At 26.6% G+C, this 22,827-nt stretch overlaps 1 protein-coding gene across 1 annotated transcript in view; it reads right to left on the bottom strand.

Annotated features, from left to right (window-relative positions):
• LOC129976300 (presequence protease, mitochondrial-like) overlaps positions 1–22,458 on the bottom strand; it is a 41,336-nt gene extending 18,878 nt beyond the window's left edge. Inside the window, exons 1-16 of the mRNA XM_056089796.1 lie at positions 22,296–22,458; positions 21,697–21,796; positions 21,358–21,464; positions 17,031–17,182; positions 14,634–14,748; positions 11,882–11,978; positions 10,882–11,042; positions 6,876–7,002; positions 6,403–6,491; positions 5,417–5,545; positions 4,627–4,740; positions 4,133–4,229; positions 3,240–3,374; positions 2,346–2,484; positions 1,239–1,352; positions 153–288 (exon numbers count right to left, since the gene is read on the bottom strand). Coding sequence (XP_055945771.1) covers positions 153–288; positions 1,239–1,352; positions 2,346–2,484; positions 3,240–3,374; positions 4,133–4,229; positions 4,627–4,740; positions 5,417–5,545; positions 6,403–6,491; positions 6,876–7,002; positions 10,882–11,042; positions 11,882–11,978; positions 14,634–14,748; positions 17,031–17,182; positions 21,358–21,464; positions 21,697–21,796; positions 22,296–22,345 — 1,862 coding nt within the window. The 5' untranslated portion in view covers positions 22,346–22,458. The remainder of the gene's footprint in view (positions 1–152; positions 289–1,238; positions 1,353–2,345; positions 2,485–3,239; positions 3,375–4,132; positions 4,230–4,626; positions 4,741–5,416; positions 5,546–6,402; positions 6,492–6,875; positions 7,003–10,881; positions 11,043–11,881; positions 11,979–14,633; positions 14,749–17,030; positions 17,183–21,357; positions 21,465–21,696; positions 21,797–22,295) is intronic.
• Between the last annotated feature and the right edge of the window lie 369 nt (positions 22,459–22,827).

Here is a 22,827-nt window from a genome sequence, read left to right on the forward strand (position 1 = left end):
TAGGTCAACTGTGCTGGTTTATTGAGTGTCAATCTGCACATACATCTTTCTTTATTATAAGTAAAGATAAGTAGCTTCAAATACTATTTGATCTTCTATCAATGTTATAATTTTTCTCTGTTTTGAAATTGCTACATTCAAAATACACTTACTGAGTGACTATGCTGGTGAAAAGTGGTAAAAGCATGAGATCCTCTTCAGAAAGACTAGATGCATCTACAAGGGCCCTAAAGTAGGTGACTTCATTAGTTGGTTGTTCACATATTTGCAGAGGAACTTTTCCATTTCCTGGAGTGTAAGATTAAAAAAACTTAAACAGAAGTTTCGTACAATATGAAAATCACAGATAAGATCATATTAGTAATTCTGTATAATTAAGGAATCAAATAGCTTAATAAATAAAAAGAAATCTTATGGCCTGTAACTAAAAAAAAATTTTTTTCATCATTTTTAATTGATTAAAATTTTAAAGTGATAAAATGTGTAAAACTGACCTCCATATTTTATCGCCACTAAATTATTTATCATTCCCATTCCCTTCAAGGCTAAATATCTGCAAGTTTTTACTACTGGATAACGAATTCAAGGTATTTCATAAAGTCCACTTATTAAATGATACAATATATTCATATGCTTATCATTTAATTATTCTACATTGCTTAATTTAATAGGTACATTTTCAGTTTAGAATTCATGAATCATGCTATTAAAATTTTCAAAAATACAAACTCTTTATAAGAATTATAGTAAAATTCAGATTCACATAAAACAAGACATTTAAAAAGTCTTAGGAAGAAGTGGATTTAAAATTTCCAAATTCTAATGAGATACTACATATTTTTAATTTTAAATATCTAATCATTTAGCTAAAAAGTGCAAGGGGAAAATACATGAAAGGCAAATTCATATGGATGTCTAATTGCAAATTCAGTAATACTGCAATTTTTGGTTTTAAAATATTTTTTGTACTTATTAAGAAACTACAATAAAAAAAAAATAGTACCCAATATAAAAAAAATTACCAAATATAAAAACCACCAAAAATAAAAATATATATTGTTTTCCTTGCCATTGCATTTTTTAAGAATATAACTAGCCAATAAATTTACTTATCTTCCCTGCATAACAATTTAATACATATATATATTTCTTCAAAATTAAAGGGACATAAAAAAAAATTTAAGGGGGAAAATAGTTAATTTAACTAATATTTTTAAAATTTTATTTCAGAAAATTACCAAGAGAAATGAACTGAAGAGGAGTTTTTTCAACCGATATTTTCACATCATCTATTTGAAGAGTTGGGAGGCATGAAGCGTCAATATGCTTTTGATGTTCAGCTAATTCCAAACCTATAATACAGTAATTAAATTAATTTCAGAGTTTTTCAATTTTGAAACTAAAAATAGATGTATCTAACATAATTAATAACATATACATAATTAAAATATCATTTCATTTGTTGACAAAATAAACAATATCAAAGCATTGTTTAAAAGAGATGAAGGTATGGTGTTTACTACAAGACACAACAAATAACTAGTTCTAAAAAATATGATGATTAGATTTACATATAAAAGCCAGCATATTTCAAAAGACAGATTACTAGATTTGAATAAATTAAGATAAACACTTAACAATCTTAATTATTAATAAAAAAATATTTATTCTTAATCATAGCTTATAATAATTAATGCCCAGCATTGTTTGGAGTTAAAATAATTTCATGTTTTAGCCTTTTTAATGTAAAAAAAATATTTTTTGTATAAAATATTATAATATGCAAAATCCATTTATCACCAGAAAGTTTTTTTTCTTAATTACAATAATCAATTGAATCACTTGAATTTTAAAAAAGATTGATAACTAATTTTCCTCATACATAGTTAATATATGTAATTCTATTCAACTATTCTTATCTTAAATAATGAATTGTAACATTTGGTTAAATTTGCTGCAGTTGCTTGGAAGATGTGGAACATATACATAATTACAACGACTTTTACTTACATTAAAATCGAATTATTGATTTATAACAAAGCGTTCTGCATTTAAAATACAAAACATTTTTTTTAAATACATCACAAAAGGTAGTATGATTACTCTCATAGTACATGGTTTAAATATATGAAGTTCCCTTTATGGTACATAGTTGTAATTTTAAACAATAAACATCAAATAATAATATAACCAGATGATTTTTAAAATTTATTATGATATTTTTAACAAACTTCACCCAAAAAAGTCTTTTTTTTTAAAAAATAAAAAACTATTTGAAAAGTAATTCATAGATGTTGGTAATATATAGTACTATTAATTTAAATAGAAAACAGAACCAGAATTACCCTGCTGATATATCTGCTGTCGTTCTGTATCACTTAATTTTGATACTTTAGACTCTAAAAGTGCCTTTTCCTTGGCCTGTTCCTGTGCTTCAAAATTTTTGTCAGGTTTCATAATCAGAGTCAGTTTATGGGGATTCTCCTGTTAAAATATATATAATCAGAGAATGTATATAAATATAGTAAAATATCAGAAACAACTCTTATTTAGTTTCACCTCCAAAACTCACTTATAGGCACATGAGTGCTAAAATTAAAGTAAAACAGGTGACAATGTGAATTATTATTATTTTTTTTTTCTGAACACAATACATTTCAGTTATTTAGTTGGTAGGCACGGTAACTATAAATTTCTGATGGATAAATAAAAAAAAAATAAAAAAAATCGCCTATGCATTTATATTATAAAACTGTTTAATTACTTTGAGCATTGAAACTTATATTTATGTCATTAATTATAATTTATACTTTGATGTGAAAAGAATTACTAATAAGGATTCCATAAAAAAAATTGATTTAAATTTATAATTAGAAATACTATTCACTTGGCCTAGTGTGCAATCATATGTGGACTTGGTATAGATAAATTTTAAAGATTCTGGAATCTAGCCTTCAGACAATGTTTTTTCAATGAAAATATCAGCTAATATTATATATGTAAGCTCACATAAAAATTTTCTTTACATTTTATATAATTAAGGTATACCAATTTGAGAAACAACTTGATTCAGGACTGAAATTGAGAATTTCAAGTTGCATAAAACCATAGAGATTAATTACGTGCCACAGTTACTAGAGCATTTTTCTATAGTAATTGACAACTATATTGAAAACAATAAAAACTAATATTATTTTTTAATAGTCAAAAGCAAAATTATAAACAAATTTTTAAATTACCTGAAAATATTGGACTATTTTGTCTTGGAGGAAATGTGGTTTATCTTTCATTTGATTTAAAAACCACTGAACATGATCATTAACTTTAAAGGCTGAAATGGGATGACCATTGTGATTCCACATTGAATTCACTCCCTGAAAAATAAAAGAACATCCTGTTTACTCTGAGAACTATGCAGATATTCAAATATATCAATATCCATCATATTTTCTTGCTTTTTTAATTACCGCTTTAAATTAATTTTAAGAAATTATAATCTTGGGAATAAATATAAATTTTTAAAAAAATATGAAAAATATTAAAGAAAAATATGAAATTTGGGCACCTGATTTAATCAATTCTTCAAGCAAAGAGAAGAAATAAACTATATTAAGAATAATTTTAAGCATGGCAAATGTATAAAAAAATAAAACAATAATTGAAATAGAATTAAAATCCTTTAAAACTTTACCTATAATTATTATTATAAAACATTTCATTGTTCCAATATAATATTAAAACTGCCATTTTAAGAAATATTTTTAAAAATTACTATAAAAACATCTGTTTACTTTAAAACCTGTCAACAAAAGAATATAATTCCCTACTTCCTTTTAAATCTATTTTTCCTTCAGTTCATAGCAAATTTATATCTCCCATTGCTGCAATAATCTGTAATCAAAATTCCCCATTAAAGTAATCTAAAATATAAGTAATCATCCTTAAAATCTGAGCAATTCTTCAACAATATTAGCTATAATTTAATGCCCATTTTTCCATTAATTACAAAGAATTCCTTATTTTTATCAATTCACAAAGAATAGTATTTATTTGTTAAATATTATCAATGGCAAATAATATTTACAATTTACAAATATGAAAAAGAATGATATATATTTGAAATCATCCTCACCAATGCACAATTAAGGCCAAAGTTGGCAGTACGATGCTTGGTTGCCAGCTCAATTTTATGAAGCACACTTTGAATTTGCTTTTCAGGAAATCCTTCACTAAAAATTATAAAGAAAAAGAGTAGTTAAAGTTTATGAATTTTGACACTAAAATTTTTAAATAAAACTTGTGATAATCAGAACTCTATAGATATTTTTAATAAACATCCACTGATTTCTTTATATTTTACCATATATAATATTTCGAATTTAAAAATGAGATTTATTTGTTACAATAATTAATACATTTTATTAAAATGAAAAAAAAATTACTCATTTCTTTTAACAAACTGCAATGAAAATAATTTTACTATTTTTAATTACAAACAAGCACAATACATTTTTTTATTGCAAAAATTTGTTAAAAACTACATTTAGTAAAAAATTAGATTTTTTCTTTAATTTTTAAAAAATAATTTAACAATAAGTCAGATAACAAAAAGAAAAAATAACTTACTTTACGACATCCTTAAAAATGGATGGAATTAAGTTTTTCACTAAATCAACATCTTTTTCAGCTATTTCACGCAAACCAACAGAAAATATACTCTGTTTTAGACTAGAGTCGAACCTGAATTAAAAAATATATGCAATAAATCTTGACAATCTGCATTTTGCACAAATTATATAGGAAACATATTAATTTTGTTTATCAACATTATTAGAATATAATATTTCCAAAATTATGCAAAAGTTAAAGCTTTTCTAAATTTATTTAACTATTTCATATCAGAGTGTAAATAAATTTAAGAATAAAATAGAAACTGTTTTTTAGGCATCTCTACTATATGATGTAGAGAGGCTAGTAAAATATTTTATTATTCATAATAATATTTCAATAAAACAGAAAATATAAATTTTCTTCTACAGCTTCTTAGAAATTCTCAATTATGAAAGAATACTATGGAGTTCTTAGTTTAAGCAATATAAAAGTGAAATTAGCTTGTGAAATAGATAGTTACAATATGTTCCAGAATTAATTTAATAATAACTATTATATTAGAAATTACCTCTTAAAATGCATGTAGATGAGCTAAGATGATTATGGGTTACTAAAAACATGCAAAACTAAAAGTAGAATCATTATTAAATAACAGAGAAGAATAGAAATATTATATAAGAATATTATACAATTATATAAGAACAGAAGAGTATTATATAAGAAAAATTGAACAAAGAAGAATAAAATTCATAAAGCACTATGACATTTAATTAATGTGGGTGACATTTTTTTAAAATCAACTTACCCAGTGCAAGGGCTGTAATCTGGTCCAATCCCTGCCTGAAGAAGTTTTTGATAAAATGGTGAGTTTGGACCATCTATCAGCAGTGTTCCCAAAATACTCAGAGCAAAATTTTCATAAGTGTCAGTTATCCTGCACACAAATTTGATATTATTTAATTTAATAATTTATATGTTTATAAAACAGACCCCTTTAACTAGAAACAGTTTTGACACAAACAAAGATGATTTCAAAACAATGATTTTACAAAAAAAGTTTACAAAATTCTTCAACTGATATGCTATTAAAGCAATGCTATTGCACTAATTTCTTAAAATTTACAAATTTGATCTGAGGATAAAGTGACGAGCGATTTTTAAAATATAACCTTAGTTATATTTAAAATTAAGATTCACTACTGATGTTTTATTAATCTACTTTTTGAGTAGATCAGGGATAGTTTTATAGTCAAATAAAAATTGCCTTCAAAAATAACAATAATTGCTAATTCTGAAAATTTGATAATAAGGTTATTGCAAGTTTTGCTGAAGGTAGCAAATTAGATCTCCATAAATGCTTAAAAAATCAAATATACATAGAAATAAAATTTTTGGAATATATTGTATTATATAATATCTAAATCTGTAATATCTATCTTGTCTTTATTTAAAACAAGCAAATTCCAACAGTTTTTGTATTTTAACTACAATGCTAACAATAGAATATTGAAGGACAATTTAAATATATAAATGATAGCAACACTTATTTCATGAGTATAAAAATTGGTAGAATTTAGCAAATATTTTTTATTTACTTGTATTAACTATGAAAATACAGAGCATTAAAATACAAAACGGTTAAATAGCATGATGTATTCATATAAAATAGTAAAAATTCAAATACAATAAAATTATTTTCACAAATAAAATGTTTTTTAGAGTTTTTATAACATTTACGAAGTACTTGAATAACAATTTGTTGATCTGGTTACAAATAAAAATTCATATTACCTGTTTAATACATATGAATCACTGATGACAGTCTGCTTTTCAGGATTGGCAGCCATAGGATCAAATCTATTGTAAATTAACACTTCTTTCTAACAAATAAAAGAAGCTTTTCAATTTAATAATTATATCAAGAAATTTAATATCAAAATCATATTCACCAATGTCAGTAATTGAGCATTTAATTCAAGATATTAAAAATTTTTAACAAGAAGAAAGTTTAAAAAGCAAGACAAAGACAAATTATGAAAAGGCTAAAATATAAAAGATACAATATGTCATCTGAGAAGAAATGTTTATTCATATATTTAAAAATTATTTTGCTCTAGGCATACCAACATAATTTAAAAAAATAAAATTTTTCAAAGATTCTTTATTCCTTTAGACTGAAAGTATATTCTAGGTAGACTATAAATGAAGATAAAGTAAATGAAATAGAAAATGTTTTATTCTTAATAAATCATTATTAAACTCACAGGTTTAATCCAGGTTGCCACATCAGGGATTTCACTTTCAATTTTTGTCTTTTTAAAATTTTGAAGAACATGATTAGAGATCTTCTCTAAGTGAACTTCCAGAGGCATGTTACCATATGTAATGAACCTGAAAATTAAAACCATATATTTAATTGTAAAGTTAATTATTTGGTAATAATTTTTTACTATTAAGTGCTTAATTATGAATGACAAACCTAATAATAAATGTGTAAAATGTTGCAAATAAGGAAAATTAACTGATAAATCATGACAATTTACTTAATCTTTCATTTGGCATGGGCGATGCATCAGATCTCAAGCATATATTTTACACTGAAGAGCCAGAAAAACTAGTATAGTAAATCGTATACAAATAATGGAGGTGTTCAACTAATCAGTGCTTATATAAGAGAACAAATGTCTGGTGTGGCTATTATATCTTCACAGCTCAGAGCAGTTACGACGCCAGAACTGTTATGCACCAGGACCTTGGAGATAGTCTTGCTACGCAAGGCGGGTGCTCCACTGAACATCCTAGTAGAGGAGGCTGCTACATCGATTCTTGCTGTTATAATTATCAAGATTTAAGTGATTTTTCAATGGTGATTAATCGTCCACTGAACACCCTAGTAGAGGAGGCTGTTACATCGATTCTTGCTGCTATAATTATCAAGATTTAAGTGATTTTTCAACGGAGACTAATCGTCAGTGCACGAGAGATGGGGCACAGCATTTCCAAAATTTGGATTTTTGTTGGATGACCATTTCAAGGGTGTACCACGAATATCAGGTTTCCGGTAAAACTTCAAATCTCCAACAGCGGTATTGCTGGTAAAGGACCTTAACGAAATGGGATCATTGATAACTGAAAAGAATCGTTACACGAGATAAATGTTCAACAATTCCTTGAATTGCTGTGGATTTGAATGCAGGCCCACCAACAAGTGTCAGCGTTCGCAATGTACAATGTACCCTAATTGATATGGGCTTTCACAGCCGCAGACCATCTTGTGTACCATTGTTCACTTAGCAGTACAAAGCTTTGCATCTTGCCTGGGCTCGCCAATACCATCAACAGGCTCTTAATGATTGGAAAAACGGTGTCTAGTCTGAAGAGTCATGTTTCCAATTGTATCGGGTGAATGGCCGTATACGGGTGTAGAGAAAACCCCATGAATCCCTTATGCCTACAAGAAACTGTTTAAGCTGATGGAGGATCTGTGATGGTATTCAGCATGTGCAGTTGGCATGAAATGGGACCGTTGATACGTCTAGACTCGATCATGACAGGTCGGCGGTATGTTAACATCCTTTCTGACCACCTGCATGCTTCCATTCATGTCCTGTGTGAATTCCAATGGATGTGGACAATTCCAACAGGATAATGTGCCAACCACAGGTTTACAGTCGCTACCGAGTGGCTTGAAGAGCTCTCTTCTAAATTTCATTCCCTCTCTTGACCACCTAATTCCCCTGACATGAACCCTATCAAGCATACCTAGGATGTTTTGCAATGTGCTGTCCTTAGGAGATCTCCATCACCTTGCACTCCCATGGCTTTGTCGACTGCCCTGCAAGAATCATGGTGTGAACTGTCTTCAGAATATCTTCACAAATTAGTTGAATACATGCCACACCGAGTTGCGGAACTTCTGCGCACTCGTGGGTGTTCTACACGATATTAGATTGGTATACCAGTTTTTCTGGCACTTCAGTGTATGTTTATTCATGAAATCAACTGCCAATCAATTTGAGTCATTTTAGCTATGTTTATGGTTTTTTAAGAAGTGAGGATTGATGAACTTTTGATGTCAATCATACTCAAACACCTAAAAATGCAATTGGGTTCTCACAAATTGCTGAGTGCCACAACTTTGTTTAATTTTCAATTTATATATTTTAGATTGCATATCATAGTAATCATTTAACATAAAATTATTTGAAATGAGAGTATATTCTTGCTAGATATGAGGAATGTTTCTCTAAAATTAGTCCAATGATACTAGTCCTAGCAGCCACTGATACTAAAATAATAATAATAAAGCAGAAATAATTATATTTTATCATTTTCACAAACAGAGGAATCAATTATATTAACAAAAGTGATTGCATTCTACAGCATTGTAAGAGCAGCTAAAAGATGTAACATGACGATTTTTTTTATACAGTATTTAACACTATTACTATAAACAGCCAAAAACGCATTTAATAGCAAAAAAAAAACCTCAAACAAAGAATTATTTATTTTTTCTTCATAAATCTAAACTATTGTAATTCTCAATTTATGTTATTAATTTTATTTTTTTAATATTCGTTCGGTATGTGCAAACTTGTTTATAAATACCAAAGTCAATTGATAGTAATTTGTGATTACTTTAATGATCAATAATAATTCTACCATTTTAATAACATCATAATTGTTTTTATATGTGACTTATCTATCTGTTAATATTTTATAACATTTTGATAATATAAATAATATACACAAAAATAAATATTCTTATTTGATAATAAAAATTAAAGTGAAAAATGTGTAAATAAATAAATAAAAATCAATATGCAATCAAAGATTGCCAAGCATAACATGAGGCATTAACTAGTTGCACTTAATGAAGAATTAAGGAGAACTCAACTTAAATGAGGTTTGATTCATAAAGGAGCAAAAGGCACTTGGGTTTTTGGATTATTTCAAAATATTAACTATGAAATTTTCAAGTCTAATTTTTGAAAAGTGATGAAGATACTAGAATTGGAGAAAATGATGATGAATGTTATGATTTCCTTTTCTCTAATATAAAGAAGTGTTTGACTGGGCTTATATAAAATAATTTTAGAGATGAGGATATTATATCAACAAAAATAATTGTCACATGTACAACCCCTATCCTCCTTGATTTTTTTGAAATGTGATAATTATGGTTAGAAAACTGAGTGCAAAGATGAGTGAGCATGTTGCAGGATGTTTCAATATTTAAATTTCTAAGATAGCATAATTGGAGTAAAAGTATTCTCTATGTTTAGTTTAATTGTTTATCACAGTCTAACATAACTCTTCATGCTATCTTTTAAAATTGAAAACTCCACTATTTTATCATAATTTCCAATAAGAAACATATGCACTCAGATAATTTATTTTTAATTTATCAGATTGGGTTCAGTCTGCTCAGTCATGGATTTTGTTATTGTTAATAATAATAAACATACAGAAAAATGCAAATTAATTATTAATTTAAAAAAAAATATATTTACTTAAAGGATAATTAGAGTGATTTAAAGACATTAAAACAATTAAGGTAAAAACTCTATTTCATTTTGAATAATTTTAAAAAAATCTAATTTCCTTAAAATTTAAGTAACAGCATTTCCATATGATAATGGTATAGGTACCTAAAAAAATAGTATTTTTTTCTTTCCTCTGCTATTGCACTTGGATTTAAAATTATTATTGTTCTCATTTTTGTCAATAATCCACCCTTGTCCCCTGATTCCAAAGGGATATACAACACACTACCATGACATTTCTTGCTCTTATTTTTTAAAAATTTATCAAGTAGCTTTATTCTCATTTTTTAAAAAAGTGTAGATAGTAAAAATCTAGAGAGTAACCAGAAAGTCATTAGTGACCGCAATACTGATAAATGAGTTATCAGGATTCCACATGCCTCAGGCTTATACAAAGGGTTCCAAGAAATTAAATACTCTTCTTCCTATTTATAATTTTAGGTAGGAATACTGGTTCATCTAATTCTGTTCAAATATATCTTTACGCTTAACTATTTTAAGATTTTATTCAAAACTACTTAGATGTGCAACCATGATACATTAAATCCTCTTGCCTGCATTATCAATTTGAGTTCATAGCAATGCTGTTTTTTGTTGATAAATGCTGAATCATAATTAGTGAAGTTATCAACACAACATTTTATTCATCAAACTGAAAATTTAAAAACACACACTAGAACAGCTATCAATAAAGAAAAGATCAACGAGAATAAAAACAGCTTACCTGCTATTCGAAGGATGGTAGAGTGTAGAGTGGAAATGCTTAAGTCCATGCCATGTGAGATGAGGAATGGCAAGTGGATCTCCTCCACTTTCATGGGAATAAGCATTACTAGGAAACAAATGGTTTTGCAAGTGTCTAGCATAATATTGGCTAGGATCAGACTAAAAGACAAAAACAGTAATATAAATATATAAATGAATGTGGTGAACATGCAGAATACATCAAAGAAAAATAAGCAGTCAGTCAGTTATGAAAGGAAAAAAGAAATCTTGCATGATTGTTGAATACTAAAAAGGTTTTATAAAATGAAAGAAAAAGATTTTTTAATAATTCCTCAACTCCATTGCTTTTTATGATTTAACAAAGTTAATATATAAAAAGAATGACTGAAATCGAATATCGACAACCAAGGTTTCAATATTGCCGCATTGAAAAGAGGCAGTCGACTCTCCAAGGACGAATGGTCATAGCACTGGTCTCATAATCAAGAGTTCGAATCCTGCTAGTGACAAAGCGATGCACAGTTTGTGTAAATATTTAATTCTTTGATTTTATATTTTCCTTTATTTCGTGTTCCAGAAGATTCTGGACCTTTCTTTAGCTTACCAGATAAGTGTTCTGAACTTTTCTTACTGTCTCCAGAAAAGTATTCCACACTAAAGTATCTTCATGACAATATTAACTCAGACATATTTAAAGTATTTTCCCAAAAGAAAATAAAAATTTTCTGTTAAAAATTTTACTAAAATTTCCTTGAAAAAAAAACCAATTTAAAAATTAGACTATTTTTTCCAATGCAAAGTTATGACAATATATTTAATTAGTTAGCTTTTTGAATTTTATAAAAAGACTTTCTAATTTTATATTCTATGGATATAACATTACATTCATATCATTAAGCAACATCAATAAAAATATTTTAAATACATATGCGTTTGTTTATACCCATACATGCTTTATACATTTGCAATGAGTTGTTAAAATAGAAACTTTTACATACAAAAACACCTTTCATTTCATTGAAGACAACACCTTTCAATACAATGGGAGAATTCCTATCATTAATGTCCTCATGTTCTAATCTCCAGCCTTCTTGTCTAAAATAAAAGATATGAATCCTTGTAAACTCTGCATAATGCATAAAATTCTCTTTAATTAATTTAATTATGAAAATATCTCAATAAATTCTAAAATATATAAATTCAAGATTAAATTTATATACTGGGTGTCTGCCTTTGTTGTGGTCCAATAGTTTATTTCTAAACTAAGATAAATATTCTAAAACACTTGATAAAAAAATTGCATCATTTTTTAACTAAAATTGACAGTTAGAGCTTTTAATTTAAATGGTGTATCATAATGGCAAGAATATTTTATTAAATATGATTGGTAGGACTGGAGGACTATAAAAAAACTAGATTATGAAACTTTTAGAGAAATATATTCATTGACTCAAACAACATAAAATATAATTCGCCCCATCATTTAAAGCGTTTTTATTAGTGGAACCATATGTATATATCAAATGATTTAGAAATTAGACCATGATAAGAGTGGACACCCTATGTATATATACATGAGAAAGAAATATATTCTACAAGGAATTTACTCATCATGTATCATGAAGAAATGTGATCATGTATATGTTCATACTTTATTCATTCATTTTCCTTTTAAAAATGAAAATCCATTTTTAAAACTTTATATAACTTCCAAGATACATATTCAAGAAGAAATATTTTTTTATGTTAAAAATGTGATATTTTCATATATTTTCTATCATAAGATGCTAAATGAAATTGCAAACTAGACATAAAAGGTCCAGAAAGCCTTTTAAAAAGGTTTCTGAGAAAAATAAGTACCAGAATCTACAAATTACTGCACTTTGCGATATTGCATCTGCAAAGATAAAAAATATGACATAATAGAAGAGTTTGTATGATGTTTGCATGTTGACATATGTAAATCTTATTCTAAAAATGCTTCAGATTGTAAAAGATCCTATTGATTTTGTCTGTATCTTACTTTCTGAATGCAAGGAATATATGACTATGCAAAATAATTCATAAACAAAGCTGTGAAATGTACAGTGATATAGTTGCGAAGCAATGATTGGAAAATGTATTCAATGGTTCAATTCAAGTAGAATGAATAAGCATGAAGTAAGAAGTGACTGATCATCTATTGAGAATGACGAACCAATTTGTCAAGTTGAAGTGAAAATTCTTGTGAATAGATGCTTTACAATTGTCAGTTTTTTGTTAATGTCTCCAAAGTTTTTGCATTCTATTCTGTACGAAAATGTTACTGAAGGCAGCAAGGGGATAAAATGTTAACACATTGTCACTGGCGATGAAATTCGGATTTTCCCTCATCAAAATAGCGATAAATGGAATGGAAGTAATCAGTCTCACCTACATGACACAAATTCAAATGGACCATTTCTGCAAACAAAATTGTGTGCATCATTTTCTGGGAGAGGAAGGGGGCATTATTGATAGATTTAATGATCAAAGTTAAAAACTATCAAAACCAATGTTTATGGTGCAAATATAAAAAAAATATAAAATATAAAAAAAGAGAAAAGGCTTGCTTGATGATGGGATCATTTTATTGCACAATAATGGTAGACCAAATTCCACTAATGTGACTCAACAGCTCATCCAGTGTTTTGTTAGGAATAAATGAATTATTTGCCATTTAACCCTACCTGGAACTAAGTGACTTTTATCTATTTCTGTACTTGAAGTGATTAATAAAGTGATAGCATTTTGGAGGTGAAAAAGTTAAAGATATCATAACATTCTGCGTAACTTCATAGGAGATGACCTTGTATGATGCTGGCATTGCAAATCTTCAATTTTTGATAAGATATATGTCTTAATGTCCTTGAAAGACTTTACTAAACAGTAGCATATTATTTGTAAATCATTATTAAAAAGGTATCTTTGTGCATATCTATCACTATTTTATTTTAAATAGAACTTACCTTCCAAACAATCCTTGAAGAAACACACCTACAAAAAGGTTGTTTTACTGAGGAATTTTTCAATTTATATTAATAAATTTTGTATAAATTCATACCACACCATATCGAAATACATAAAAGGAGCTTCAGGCGATAACAGGCCTCCCAGACAAATTACTTTCTGCAGATAACTTCAATTTTTATTTTAAAATTACTCAATTCTATAAGCTTTAGTAATATCTGATATTTTCATACACAAACAGATTTCAATTGTTTTTGAAGCTCCTTAAAGTTCATATGATAACCTTTTGTTTTCTATGGAAATATAGTATTTATAATTTAGAACAATATTTATTTTGTTGTCTTATGCCAATCTTACTAATTATTTAGAAAAGTTTATGAAGAAATCACATAAACATTTACCTTTTCTACACACAAATCAGTATTTCTCGGTTTTGAATGAAATTCTACATTTTGCATATTCTCTAATAAAAATCAAATTCAAATTCAAATCTACAGTAAATGAATTGTAAAACCCCAAGCTCAAGAAAAGATTTCTTAAATTTGTTTGGTGAAAGTTAAAACTTTTAATTCAGAAAAATGAAAATTAGTATCCCTATTATTATAATAGGTATACTAATTTTGATTTTTCATTCCAACCAACAGCCAATACAAATATAATAAAAGAAAGCTTAAATTTCATTTTGCATTAAATATACAATACTTGATGAATTTTTGGCAAACATTCTGACACAGAAGAGTAAAGAATAAAATTAAAAGTTACCTGAAATCTTTCTCATTCAACAGTGGATAAAATGTAGCATCCAGATAAACAGAAAGAAGATTCTGAAAATCTTTAGAATTTTGAGTTGAAAAAGCATAAACAGTGCTATCAGAACCTAAGGATGTAAAAATTTACATAAATAAATAATCTTTTTATTATATTACAAATAAACATTGTTTAACAAACAATTTCATATCAAAAAATGAATGAAAATATTAAATCGTCTTTATTATTCATTTTTTCATATTGTTTTAAGAAAACAAGAATGGGGCTTTTACTTGATCAATTTGTCCTTTCTTATGAGGAGTTATCAATAACTAACAAACAGATAAATTTTTTTTTGCAGTACAAAATTATTTGGTAAAACAATGAATAATTGTAAAAGATGACACAATTGCAAATCAATACTATGGAGATACTGGAAATTCTGTTCAGGCAGTATGCATTAACAGCCATCATTAAAACTACATTTGTATTTATATCAACCAACTGTAGAAAAAGCAATGAGCTGCGTTAAGATTTCTGTTAGCAAAAGAAAAGAAAATTGGAGAAATCCATTCAGAAATGATGGCAAAAACTGTATTAACTATACCAATGTTGGAAGATGGGGTAAAATGATTAAAAGTGGGTGAAAGACTTGGAAGAGTCAGTGAAACCAGACTTGGAAGATTGGTGGCTTCTTCAGTCAGTGAATATGTTGATGCAATCAACAATGCCTTATGAGAAAACCACCTGACAATATTGAATGAAATAAAGGAACAGTTTAACATTTCTTTCGTATTTGTCTGAGATAATGTTCATGAGAATCTAAGATACAGGAAAGCAAGGTTCAGAACAGTACACTAAATGCAAAATAATTTGCAGTCTGACACATTACCTGTTCTATGGCAATGGGGTTAATGTAATTTTGGTAGATATTATCAAGAGATGAGGCATAGGTATTTTACTCTATGTCAAAATTAAAAGCTGTGAGCAAGATTTGAAAATATCTGTCTTCACCAGTTAGAATGAATTTCAAATTTTCATGATGCTCACTGAGTTCTTGGACATAAAAGGTTTGCTATTGGTGAGTCTCCTTCTCGTTAGAATACTGCCAATACTTAAGCTTACAATGACAAATTGACTAAATTGCAACCTGCTGCTATTATGAGTTATTTGATTGCAAAACACAACATATGGAGCCATTCATTTTCTGCATGACAATGCTTGTTCATACGTGTCTTGCCTCCTTCATGCAATACTGGAAGGATTCAGTAGAGAAACACTCAAGATACAGCCCAGATGTAACACTCATATTTTCTTTCTTTCTTTCTTTCTTTTTTTTTTTTGTACCTAAGTAGGGTTTCTCAATTACTGAAAGTTTGATTCTGACAATGACCTGAAAGGGACCAACAGTGTTCTATAACACCACAATTTTCAAACTAATCCAGTATTGGGACCAATGTCTAAACATTAATAGCAGTCAGACAAAATGTTATAAATTTGCAATATTTCCATGTCATGTTGTTATTCATTCCATTTTTTATTATTTTCAAAATTAAATATGTTATTTATTGACATCTGCTATTAATGGAGCAGTACCATTTAAAACAATGATTACATATATTCCCCTTGTAAATGAACAGCACATAAATATTCTTATTCAGCATATAAAAAGTATATTGGGGAGGAATTATATGTGACGGAGAAATTCTCATAAGTATTTCAAAAGTATATGAGATCCAATAAGAAAACTCTAGCTGACCCAAAGACGAATTAAGTTTTTTTTTAATGCAATTTGCTTTTAATATGTAAGAAGATAGATAATGTTTTTGTGCTACCAAAAGAAAAGTCACATCAAAAAATGTCCACTCAATATATTTTTCAAACGAAAATGATTTTATTCAAAAGTTCTGAAAAGTATCAAAGCAATTGTAATTTTTCTATTTTTCAACCTCAAGATTCCTTTCAAAATCTACCAAGTTGAATATTTATAAAAATATAATCAATAATGTTCCAAGTGAAAACTACTGTTACAGAATATGACATATTCAACATAATTAATAATTTTAAATAAAGCTTTTAAAGATACTGATGGTTTCCCTTTTTTAATTATTAAGAAAATCTACATTTTAGAGGGAAAAAAATCTTAACATTTTAAGGACAAAATTTTAAATAATAAGCTAAGATTAACATAATATTAATTTTATGCTATTCAGACATAACAAATATAAACAACCTATTTTATACCATAATCTCATTCACTGTTATTTTATATGCAAGCTGCTTATTTGAGAAAAGCTCATTCCAAATGTTTAGATCTATTTTACTTATTTTTAGGAACAAAAAATAGATAAAAGGCAATGAATAAGTATTTAAAGAATTCTAAGTTCTTGTGATATCTACAATGATAAATACCTGTGAATGCATTCATGAATGTAGATAAGGATCTGTTGAGCATATTGAAAAAAGGATCCCTACAAGGAAAATTCCGTGACCCACAAAGAGACAGATGTTCTAGGATATGAGGGACACCAGAGCTGTCAGGAGGAGGGGTACGGAAAGCCACTCTGGAATATAAAAGGCATATTTAAGAAAAATATAATCTAGAGTTTCATGACACTATAAATTTAAATTTTCTTATAAACTTTAATGCATGCCCTTCAGAAAGAAAAGTTTAATGACATAAATAATTTCAAATAAAATCTGTTACATAGTTAAATGTAATAAAATCTTTAATAGGGTGGCCAATTTTCGATATGCCCCCCCCCCTCAAAAAAAAAGATATCTTGGAAATAGCGATTCTTCTATATCAGCGTTCAAAAATTATTTATCAACATTATAGCAATATATCATAGCCCATGATTAATCATGATTTAATGATGCACACAATCAATCTTGATTTTTAAGGTTCAACATGCATTTACTTGAACTTTTATCAGTAATGCATTTACAAATGATAGCACAGTTTTTTCAATTGTATATTTTACTCTTGAATTGCCCATTTAAAGCCAGTTTTAAAAATTTAAAAAATACATATTTTTTAAAAAATATTTATGAACCTTTGTATTTTATGTAAAGTTTATTGTACATTGAAATAATTTTACATAGCATAATGCTCAAAAGACTACTTCTCACAAATAAAAATAAATTCAATAAATTTGTAGTTAAAAATTCTGCTCAATTTATATCAAGCATTTCAATTGCCATTTATATAGAATTTCATGTTTAGTTTAAAATTTTTAAGATTATTTTGATTAACATCTGCATATTTTATTAACTTTTTTAAATGCTATATGCATATGCACTCAGTCCATTTTTCTTTTTAAAAATATATTATATCAGTCAAACATACATGAATTCAAAGTATAGGATTTAAACTCAGTATATATTTTTATTTGCTATTAGATAATTTACAAATGTTTTCAGTATAATTTGTTAACATATTAGCAATGATAAATGATGATGTCAGTGAAAAGAAAAATATGATTAAGGAATAAAAATCTGAAAAATAAGATTTGCAAGTTTATTTACCAGTAAAATTTTACTACTGATCAAACTTTCAATACAGAAATTTTTTTTTATAAATTTCATCCTCTGAATTTTGAAATCAATTCTGAATTACACTTTAATTCATCTTATTTTCTACAGCATGTGCTTTTAAATTTTTAAAAAGATATAATTTTTCAAACTTTATATTAATAAAAATATGACTTAATTTTTATTTTATAATAAATTGTTTATTAAATTATGCTTTTTATCTATGATAAATATTTATCTTAGTGTCAGATCAGTTTTCATTTGCTATTTGATTACTATCTAAATTTCAATGCTCATGAAACTCCACTGAGCATTTAATGCTAATTGAGCTTGATTGAACTTTAATATATATCGAAATTTTTTACATATCAAAAGTTTAATAGCTTATCAAATCTTCTATACTTAAAGAACATCCATACCATCAAGAATAAGTCTGAGAATATCCAACAACTGAATTCAGAAGTATCACTTAGGTAGGACTTTGGGATATGACACATATATTACTGGATTAATAGATCTTACTTGTATTTATTCCAGATTGTAGATGAAAGGAGTATGTGTTGGAATGTTTAAGATAGTTTTTTTTTTTTTACATATTTTTCTAGTAGGTGCCTTTATAGTTCCAAAAATATGTAATTTTTTTGAAAATTTTCCTTTATTCCATTTCTATTTCCTGATGCATTTTTCAATAAATATTTTTTTCAAAATTATAATAAAGATTATTTCTATTGGCAAATCAATTTTAACCAGTCATTTGATCACTACCTAAATTTGACACTCATCAATTGTGATCAAGCTTTCAATAATGAAATTAAATTTTGATGCTGATCCAACTTTTGATTTTGACTGAATATTCAAGCCAATGAGAATGGTAATAATAGCCATCAATTGAAATCCGAGGCATTGCTTTGGAAGAACTTTGGGAAGAGGCATATCTATTGTTGGATTGATAGATCTTTATCACCTGGATTTATTTCCGGTTGCATATAAGAAAAATATGCGTTAGATAGTTTATGTTTATTTTAATTCAAATGCTTTGTTTAGTAAGTGTTATTATGATTTAAAAAAGAATATGTGTTAGATATTAAAAAATTTGATAAAACGTTTGATTTGAATTGCCATTTCAAATAAGTATGGTAATATCTATAGTAGTCACCACTTTGGGAGCACTCTATAGAGGGTGCTTATTAATTTATGGTGGATAGACTTTTATTATTCAGACTGTAAACAAATAGAATGTGTTTTGGGATGTTTATTATGTTTTTACTTCATATTCTTCCATATATTTTCAAAAGTATACAATTTTATGTATTTCTAAATATATTTTCATTTTTATTTCATAAAATATTGTTCATTAATATATTTTATTTTTCATTTATGATAAAGATTATTTATAGCGATAGTTTCACTCCATGCTTGATATCTGTTTATGTTTAGATGTAATCAAAGCATCATGGACAAAGATGACCAGTCTTGAGAATATTTTTCTTTTAGTTTCAGTAGGTATTGCAACAAAACTGATTCTATACAATTTAAATAGGCAATGAAATTATGATGGTAGAATGAAAAATGCTTTTTCTTGGAGTTATGCCAGATTATATGATTATACAATATGTTGCACTTCTTTTACATTCCTTCACAATTTAAAAATGTTTTTTCTATTCAAATGTTCTGTATTTTGGATTGTCTTGTCCCTAACTTAAATTGTTAAATATATTTTTTATTGAAATATTCTATTTTGTTTTTATGACAAAGTTTATTTTTAGTAACAAAATTTTCAATTTATAATTGTAATTCATTTAATACTAATCATCATTTTTATCATTCAATTTTCACAATGAAATGCTGCTAGAATAATAGAAAATAATAATAAAAAACATAAGCATTGTTTGGTTCGTTTTTGATGCGTTTATATTACTGATTATGTGTACTTGAACACTTGCATTTGTCTATGTATTGCCTCTAATAGCCACAGAATTGAGAGCTTTTTCAAAAAATTTTAACATTTGCAATATTTTATAAATGCGTTTTCACTCCATATTCACACATTTTGAAATTATTTTAAATTTTCTAAATTTTATATTATATTCAAACTTTCTTTATTGTTTTATCCCTGAATTGAATTAAAATTAAAATAAATCCTTAAGTGCATTAAAATAAATCCGTTGCAAATAGTTTTAAAATAATTTATGTTATTAAAGTGCTGAATTAATCTTTTCTGATATTAGATTTTGACCAAAATCTAATGTCATCACCAAAACTATTTACTTTAGTGTATAAAAGACATAAATTTGGGTGTGTATATAGGATGAAAAGGGTTGAAATTTTCTAAATTAGCCATAAAGAAGATAAGATTTAAAAAATGATTCCATTATTTAAAAAAATAAAATATTATGATATACTGAGAAATGATGACAATAAAATAAAATGCTACTGCAATACTTTCTATTGAAATGATTTAAATATGGAAGAAAATTGGAAATATTCATTGGAAGAAAACACGAATATATATATTCAATCAAATAAATATACATTCCACTTTATTTGGAGAAATTCTGATAAATGACTATGTATAGAAAAAATAAAATAATGATATATAGAGAAATATTGATATATCTTCAACGATTTATGGGAAGAAATTCGACTGTCAGCAGACCAAATCCATAATGGATACAACTGTCATGTCTTCTTAAAGCTAAAGATTAAATTTCTTTTAGAGTAAAAAATGTTACTTTTTTCAGATGATATATATTAAAATTTCCTTTTAGTTATTTCTAAAATATTGTTTAATAATTACATTGTGACAGTTCTTATTTAATAATAAAAACTGAGCTTTTAAAAATCATATTTCATTATTTTTTAGTTGAATGTGCAAGTAATTACATATTAAGATAGAGAGAGAAAATGGCTAACATCACACCAGATATAAATAGCCATTCATCTTTAACAAATATTAAAATATAAAATTCAACATATGTTTGAAAAGATGAGAAGGCATAACTGATACAATCAGAGCCACAAATACTGAGAAAACAATACAATTTTAGCTCCAAGATAGCTGAATATTAATGAACCAACCATTTATTTACATGTATATCATCTGATAAACTTTGTATAAAGTTATGTACAAAAAAATGCATAGGAAAAATCTAAACACATACAAAATAATCCTCATAATACATTCAAGAGTAAGATGAACACTCACGCAAATAAATTATTTGTATCGGCAGAAGCCAGATGTAAATGTTCTGCACCTGTTGCTCCATGTTTCAGCAGAATAGCTGTGAGATTTAATTCTGGTATATTTTCAACCTATAATATTAAAAAAAAAAAAAAAAAAAAAAAATGTATAGATAAAATATTTGATGTATTACCAGAAAATTACAATAATATTAGCTATAAAGCTAAGCATCAAGCAAAATATTATAGCTCTAGAAATATTTAATTTCGTTAACATGTACAAAATAATTTCATTTTGTTTGCTCAGATGATTTGGCGAAGCAATATTATATTTCAACTAAACAAAATTTCAATTCAACATTACTTCTTTGACAGAATATCCTAATAGAGTATTATCCACTTTATAAGAGATTTTCTGCTCAGTTGCAGCACTTGAGTAGCTATGATTCTTTATCCATCTGGATCTGGAAGGAAGTCAGTGATTAATCTGAATTATATTGTTCAAATGATTTTTCTTTCAAATTATAGTAAAAAGAAGAAAAATATAACATAATTTCAATCAACTTTCAAAAAAGAAAATATATATATATATATATTCTCTTTTACTTTTTGGAATATATATATATATATATATATAGGGAAAATATCACGATTTTCAATAAATTTTGTTTCTATATTGGTACAATGAACTCACTTTTGCATAAATTCTTTATTAATAAAAAAATTAATTTTTATATTAATATATTGCTTAATATATAAATTAACTCGAACATACAATCATATAATCTGAAATTATTTTTAATGCCTTAAAAATTTTATTCTATCTATTATTTGAAAACCGGCAAAGTTAACATTGGGGAAGAAAAACAATTTGTAAGTTTTTGTTTAGTGTAAAGAAAATTAAAGGATTGCATTGTGTCAAAGAGTAATAAAGAAGAAGAGTTAAAAAGAAATTTAACATACCGTCTTAGTGTAGATAAAAAGCTTTTTCTGAGAATATGACCGATAGTCATTTTCGATATAAATAAATAAAAGTTTATTGAAATCTTAAGATACCGAAACTACTACTTTTTAAACAACCTCTGCAATCTTATTCAAAACATGTGCAATGGTTGTGATGTAATGAAAGTCATAACAATTGCCAACAATATTAAAAAGGAATTTTCCGGCATGAAAAATCTTGCACTTCCGCATGAATTATAAATGTGTCTACATTTAATATGAATCAGTAATTATTTAAATTATGGAAATATTTTTGAAATAACAGATCGAGTTATTCAAAAGTTTGAGCATTAGTTTACATAGCAATTTTTTTAGTTACAATAACTAAGTATTTAAAAACTATATTTAATTTAGTTTTAGGAACGAAAATAAATACTAAATTAACGAAGTTAAAAAAAAATTATAAAAATAAAGGATACTCCAGTTCTGAATCCGCTGAATTTTGTTTATTATTTGAAATCTTTGTAACATTGTATTATTTATTATTTTCCGT

This window comes from Argiope bruennichi, chromosome 7 (genome assembly GCF_947563725.1).
Source record: "Argiope bruennichi chromosome 7, qqArgBrue1.1, whole genome shotgun sequence".
In the NCBI taxonomy this organism is placed as follows: Eukaryota; Metazoa; Arthropoda; class Arachnida; order Araneae; family Araneidae; genus Argiope; species Argiope bruennichi.